Source organism: Fringilla coelebs (assembly GCF_963513975.1).
Source record: "Fringilla coelebs genome assembly, chromosome: 5".
NCBI classification, from domain to species: domain Eukaryota; kingdom Metazoa; phylum Chordata; class Aves; order Passeriformes; family Fringillidae; genus Fringilla; species Fringilla coelebs.
In genome coordinates this window covers 69,833,839-69,841,347 of record NC_140033.1, presented here as the reverse complement: position 1 = coordinate 69,841,347, position 7,509 = coordinate 69,833,839, and the positions used below count along the sequence as shown (strand labels likewise).

At 40.1% G+C, this 7,509-nt stretch overlaps 1 protein-coding gene across 1 annotated transcript in view; it reads left to right on the top strand.

The window, feature by feature from the left end:
- Positions 1 to 667: 667 nt before the first annotated feature.
- SLC15A5 (solute carrier family 15 member 5) overlaps positions 668 to 7,509 on the top strand; it is a gene marked incomplete at both ends in the record, with an annotated part of 28,077 nt that continues 21,235 nt past the window's right edge. Inside the window, 3 exons of the mRNA XM_084206107.1 lie at positions 668 to 980; positions 2,622 to 2,844; positions 6,789 to 6,958. Coding sequence (XP_084062233.1) covers positions 668 to 980; positions 2,622 to 2,844; positions 6,789 to 6,958 — 706 coding nt within the window. The remainder of the gene's footprint in view (positions 981 to 2,621; positions 2,845 to 6,788; positions 6,959 to 7,509) is intronic.

Here is a 7,509-nt window from a genome sequence, read left to right as displayed (position 1 = left end):
TTTAAAACTTGTTTTTCTAACTTAAACCTATTTTTATAATTACCTTTATCTAAATTTCGACCAGAAATAGAAAGAAATAGCACAATCATTTGATAATGTTAACCTTAAAAAAAAAATCCCTGTCTTTATCTACTTGCTGTTTTTCACTTGTTGCCTAATTAAAGTATTGGATGGTTTTAACCAAACTATTTTCTCAATCTGTTATTTGAATTCTGCTGAAAATGTTAGCTTTCATGTGTGTTTAAACCTTTATCTTTAACATACAGATTGAGTTTCGCATACAGTATTGGATTCACATAATTTAATAGGTAATATAATTCTGGGGGAAAAAAAATCTCTTTCACCCCCAAGTGAACTAATTAAATAAACTACTTAACTTCCTAGTGTTGCTGTATTCAGAAGACGAAATGTTCATGTAGTTCTTTGATTTTTTTTGTTGTTGTTGTTTTTTGATCCTATATGTAATATCTCAAAAGTGACAGGTGCCCTAAGAAATTGTAGTAGCAGAGTGTGGAATTCAAAGTGAGACTCTTACCAGGCTGCTAATGACAGTGGAGGAGCACAGGGGTGTACCTGTAACTCAAGCTGATCTATTCAAAAAAAAATTTAAAAAAAGAAGGCAGGCATGCCTGTTGCAGACACGCTGGAGAAGGGATTTTTGAACCACATGGCTGACAAGGAGCAACAACCTGGGAGAAGCAGCCCTGCTGGGAAGCTGCCTGAAGCTGAGAAGAGGCTGCACGAGGCCGTGTGCGTGCTGCTGGTGGAGCTGTGCGAGAGGTTCACCTTCTTCGGCATCGTGTGCAACATGATCCTCTTCTGCACTGCCAGGCTGGGCTACCCCAGCCACCAGGCAGCCATGGTCAACATGTGCTTCGTGGGCACCTCCACGCTCACCCCAGTGCTGGTGGGCTGGCTGGCAGAGTACCTGGTGGGGAGGACCAAGCTGGTGTGCATCTGCATGTTCCTGCACTTCCTAGGTGGGTGGCAGCGCCGTGTTTCGCTGGCTCTCTGGTAGGAATGCGCTCTTGAGCGTGGTGCTTGGCATCTCTGCTCCTCTAACAGCTGGTTACTCAGCTCCTCCTCTGCAAAATGCACTGAGGTGGTGTCGCCTTTGCGGGTTTCAGAGGGATGAAGCAGAGTTTGTGCGCGCATCTCGTGTAGCTGGTGCGCGAGCTCGGCCCCTCTGAGTCAGCTGCTGACAGCACGGATGCTTAAAATACTCTTAAAATTCCTCCCTGAGGTTGTGTTTGGCACTAATGCCAGGCTTCAGTCAGAGAGAGAATTTAGGAACTGCTCCCCCCCTGTTAGGAGTAAGATAATATGTAAAGGTACAAAGGACTTTTGTATATGGACAAGAGGAAAAGTATTTGAGAACACACCAGTATACACAAACTTTGCCTTAAGCATCCTAATACCTGCACTGAGGGCCTGCCTGCTGTTGGCACATTCTGAACCTTCCCTGAGTATTATTTTGAGCGTTTTTTACAGAAAAAGCACTGCTCAACCAAAATCCACCTGTTCTGTAGCAGGTAGAGCATCTCCCATGTGCTATTTTAGCCTCCTGCTGTAGGGCATCTCCCAGCACACCCTGCTGGTTACTCTACCAAATTAAACCAAGCTGATAGAAATGCTTCTTGCTTGGACCAGTTGTTGAGCAAGTCTGATTTCTACAGTAGCCAGACAGTTATTGTTATTTAGACATGCAACAATGCAAGTAAAAAAATATCAGAATATTCCTGAAATGTTCTTGGGCTGATTGCAAAACCATTCATTTAAGCAGTCTGGAAAAATGTTTGCTGTTGTGTTCCACTGATTCTCCTTTGGTGTTCTGGTTTAAATCTCTTTCTACCACTGGTCCTTTCAATGCTTTTCTTAAAATAGAAGACTGGAGACACAAACATAATTGATGCATTTGGGTATTGTTGTAACTGAAACATTTCTTCCCTTGGAGATAAATCATTAAACATTCCTGATAAATTAAATTTTAATGCACAGTCATAGTAGTGGCAAATAGTGGTGTTGTTGAAACACCAATATATCTTAAGCTTAAAGTCCATTAAAACTGAAAAAATGTCCAGCTGACTAAATCTGGAAGACTTGCTTTGCAGACTAGAAGAGGCAAATGCAATTCATGGCTTTCATTCCTTCATGCAATTCAGTGCTTCTGTAGCTAAATTTTCTGAAAATCAAATTTTCTATAAAGCTGCTACAGAAAAATAGAATGTTTCCCACCAAACTTTTGAGACTTTATTTCTTAAATTATCATTTCTATTACAATTCTGAGATTTTAGAAGAAAAAAAATTTGTACTGCACTGTGGGATGTTTTGTGGAGTTTTTTGATTAATTGGTGGTTCATTTGATAGAAGAACCTGAATCCTTGCAGGCACTTCAGAGGGGGTTTGGTTTCACAGAGGTCCAGAGTGGTATTGCTTTACATAGCAACATCCAAAAAGTTTCTGCCTCTCTACAGAATTCTGCCTCTACACTTTTCCGTTGTTTATCTTTGATTTTCCATCTGTCTTTTCATACCTGCATAAAACGTATATGCTCTAAAAAATACAAATCTTATTCATCTTGTTCTAATTCCTTTCCCATGACCATTTCCTTTCCATTCCAGGCACAGCACTGCTGCCTGTGGTGTCATTCCCTTTCGAGGACGTTCACATCGACCCACGACATGTCCTCCTCACCCTGCCCAAAAGGGAGCAGAAAATTGTCTTCTACTTTGCACTCCTCACAGCCAGCCTGGGAATAGGGGGAATAAGAGCCATTGTGTGCCCTCTGAGTGCCTACAGCCTCGAGGACTGTGGGCCCAAGGAGCTGCTTTCATTTTTCAACTGGTTGGTAATTTAATGTTGCTAAATATCTGTCAGGAGTCATAGACAATTGCCTTGAAATTCAAAGATTCTGTGGATGGTGGGTTTCGTGTTTTGTTTTTAATGGCAGAACTTTGAGATTTTTTGGAACAGCTTCCAAGAGTTAAAACAATTCCTGACTTCTTCCTTTTGCTCATAGCTGATAATCTATTTTGGCCACCTACAGAAGTGCCCAGTCAGAGTTTTCAGGATTAAAAAATTTGCCCAAATACTCAAAAGACTTGCTAACCTTTTTGCTGTTGGAACAACATACTCCATTTGGTTTTCTGCTTTAGGATATTTTGCTGTTGCCCTCTAACAGTGGCAACATTCAATGATATATTGAGATTTTCATCAGGGTAAATTTTTAGCAGTAGACTCCTGGTTTGCTGGAGGTCAGGATTGTGAGTTGTCCCAGACTAAACTCAGTGGTAGGGATCTGCTGTATTATTTCAGTTTTGCTGCTGCCAAGTTCTGGCATCTGATAAACCACCTGGAATTTGTATTTTGGTTGATTTTTTTTTTTCATTCTTTAGGAATAATTGCTCTTAAAATGGTTCTTAAAAATCAGGGTTTGGATTTTTAATTTTTTTTTTGTATTAATTATCTCTTTCTCCATGCATCAGGAAGGTAATTTTTGATGGCTTGTTTGCCCTTATTTTCCCCTTCTGTAGCCCTATAGAGAGTGCTATATTTTCTGGTTAAACCATGCAGGGGGACTCCCCATATTTCTGCTTCAAGCCAGTGTGAAAGAAAGGCCTAAACTGCCCTCTTTTTTCTCCTTTGCATGCATGGTTATTGAAATAAAAACTGAGCACATTTGCATATTAACAATGCAATGCTGAAGAATCAATGAAGATCTTGGTGAATCCGTTCTCTCCTCCTTTGGGGATGCCTTTCCTGGCTATTCTTTTTTCCTCTAATTATGTTAATATCAAGGAGTTTTGAATTAAATCCAAACTTCAGTGAATAAAGTAGCTTTACCAAAGGTGGATGAGACTGTTTAGCTCCTCAGAGCAGATTCTGCCTCCTTGACCTGCCCATAGCAGAGAAGAGGAAAAAAAAATCCTTCCTTTTTACTCTATTCTGAGTTTTAATCCTTAATTAGCAACATCATTTTGATTAAATAAGACTCTGGGGGATTAAGACTGGAGAGCAATCAGTTGTTCTGAAGGATTGCTCTGGAGAGTTTATTGTACTGTGGTCTTAGCCATTCAGAATTGTGTTTAATCAAAGTGACATTTCTCAGTGTTGATTACAAAGGAGATATAATACGAATAAAAAGTTCCTTGGGGGAATCCAAATGGGTCAGTTCTTGGAACTTTGGAAATATCAAGAAAGGCATGTGTGCAATTCAAAAAAATTTAATTTTTTTGTACTGGCACCCAAGGAGGGGCTTTGGAATACAATCTCAAAATTTAGAAAAATGAGGGGTTCATTCTAAGCATTTTCAATCTCCTTAAACCCTCAGAAAATATTCACTTTTTCTTGGTAGCCTGTTCTCTCTTGTTGGATGTTTGTCATGGGACTGAATTTTAAAATTATATAAAATGGGATGGCATACTCTTGATGAGTTTGAGTCTGGTCTTATCCAAGTTCTGTTTAAAAAAATCAGAATTATTGAATTAAAGATTGGGTTAAAAGTCCTGGTAGTTACCTGTTTTCTAATGCAATCCTTCAAGGAGATTGCTTGGCACATCTTTTGCTTGATTCTAAGCTGCAGTATGTACTGTGGCTCGGACCTTATAAATAAATAGAATATACCAATTATAAGTGAAGATGCAATTTGGGTTCTGTTGGATTAAATTTTTCTAGGTTCTGCATTTCCAGGGTTTCCAGGTTCTGTTTTGCTGGAGGATAACTGTGTTCTGTCTGTGGGGGCAGAGGATGAGAGCAAAGGGTACAGTGAGAACAGGCAGAGCTTTTTCTTGTCTTACAGACTTGTAAAAAACTGCAGAGAATTTGAGACCAGTGGTGTTTTCCATCCTCACTCTCTCTGTTTTGTTTCCACATATTGCAGATTGATTTCTGCCATTTCCTCGATACACTTTGCTTTGACATTTAAAAAACTTTTTCTACCTCTTTAGGATCTTTTCCCCCACTTTGTTTTTGCAGAGAACTCCATAGTGATTCTGAGAAAACTGACCTCCTCCTACCAAGCTGGATAAACATAAACAATACTTTTCAATAAGAACCACCTGGATGTTACTTCTTTGAAGTTTTCACCGCAAATGCATTTCTGTAAAATGTTTTAAGATGAGTATTAGGTTTATGTGGGCTTGTAGCATTTAAGTTTGTATCTGGACTGCAGTCTTGAAATGAACCTCTCAAGGTGGCTTTTGGCTCTCATTGTGAAGAGGCCTTTGAGGAAGGAGCCCTTCCCTGCAAAACTAGGCAGAATATTCAGCTTGATGTATCTAATTAATCTTCCATGCCCTGTGATGAGCTCTGAGACTCTTTATTGCATAAAGGCCCAAATACTGATCTGCTGCTGTCAGTACAATATGAGCACAGACCAGAATTCTGGCATGGTTGTTGAGGTTAGTTCATCTTTTTTTGTTTTGGCCATAGGGGTTGCTAAACACATTGGTTGGGGTTTTTTTATTCTCTATTTTGTAAAAGGGCAGGAACTTTGCATTTCTGTCATAAGGTATGTTGCTATGCAGCAGTGAAAAGTGAAAGTGCTCTCCTGCTTTTCCTGCTCTTCAGGGTTTACTTTGGATGCTCCTATTTCCAGCCAAACACTCCTAGAGTCATGAAAAATGTCAGGACCTTGGGTAGCTCAGGCACAACTCTTTAAAAAGCTTGGAAAACAGCCACTGAAGCTTCTGACTTAATTGTCAGTTAAGAATTGATTCAAAACTTTTACACAAGTTCTAGCCAAATGAGTCATGTAATGATATTTTTTAAAAGCTTTAGTTGGGTGGGTCAATATTTTTATGTACAAAATCCCTCCAACTGTATCATCATCGAGTAACATAATTCCAAATCTTTTGTCACTGAGAAGATAATTTTAGATTCATTAGCCCAAATACTCAAGTTCAAACAGCATGCATGATGCAGAAGTGGCACTGAACAAGAAAATGAGCTTTTCTTCTTCCAGTAATATGTATTAAGCTTTGTAATTGTGTATTTCACCTTTGGATTGAACCATTTTGCTATGGTTCCAGCAAAGGCAGAGGAATCTCTTCTGCTTCCAGACTGTAATCTTTGACACACTGGGACAGCACTGCTCAATAACTGTGCTCTTTTCAGGGGTTCCAAACTGCAGTAGGCCTGCCACTAGTGGTATGCCATCTCCTTCCAGGAGTGTGTGATTTATCCTTTGGATTTCTTCTGTCATTAGGAGGGGCTCAGTTCTTACTTGGGAAGCACCTCTGCTACAAATTACAGTCTCAGAGAAAATTATGGGGGGGAAACTCCTTATCAAGATATTCCAGAAGCCAACAAAAATTCAAGCTGAGCCTCGCAACTAATAACTGATAAATCAAATTTTAATATTTCTTGCATTTTTTAGCATTTAATATTTCTTAACCAAAGGGTGGTGGCATTAAGACATTTCTCTCTTAATCTTGAAGCGTACGATTGGATGATATTTCATACGCAAAACTTGTTACCAGATATTAAATGTGTAAATGGTAAATGTTGATGTATTTAATTAATGTCACCCACAAGAATATTTCCAGTACCAGACTGATAATTTGTTCAGCTCTGCTGCCTTAGTACACTTACTTTAATCATATACCTCTTGGAGCTGAGACATTTGAGTGAAAATCTGTTTTAATTGCTGTGCTAATGTGTGCATGGTACTGATGCTGTCCATGATTGCTATACTTAACCATGCCTTTAATTGGATGTTTTAATCTTCTGTAAAAGCTTTTATATTATTCAGCCTCTCCACTTTTCTCTCTCTTGTCTGTGTGTTCCAGGTTTCACTGGCTGGTTAACTTGAATTCAGCAGTGGTCTTTGTCAGCATTTCTTACATCCAGCAGTCTGTGGCCAGGAACCTTGGCTTTCTTATCCCATTTGTGTCTGGGCTCATGGCAATGATCACAATTCACATGGTTCGGGGTGAAATGATTTACAAACCCAAAACAGGTAAGAGGAAGCTCTCTCTAAGGAAACATCTTCAGAGATTACTTTCACAGAAGAAATCAGTTTGCATGTCTAAACTATTTCTTCTACAACTCTGCCTTGTTTGATGGTAGATCCTTGGGATTTAGCCCTCCAAAATCTGCCTGTGATAAATTCTATCCATCCTCTGGAGATTCTGGGTAGGCTGTAAAAGTGGGAAGCAGTCTCTGGTAAACCCACGGTTGTTTTCTGCCGTGTCAGGGCATGTGTCACAGCCTTTGCCTGGGCAGGAAGAGGTGTAACATGCCTGCTGCTGGCGGAATTTATCTTGTCATGTTTCATTCAGCCTTTTGTCTGCCCAGCCCCTCACATTCCAAAGGAAAGGAGAGGGCCATGACCACCTTGGAGACCTGGTCAGATGAGCCAGGACACAGCTGAGCTGCTGCTTTGCTGACTCTGCTGGGCTGGTCGTGGGGCACTCAGTGCATCTTCTGCGTTCAAACCTGACTGGGTTCAAACCTGACTGGGTTCAAACCCTTGAAGAGCAGCAGCACCCCATTTCTGCTTCTTATTCC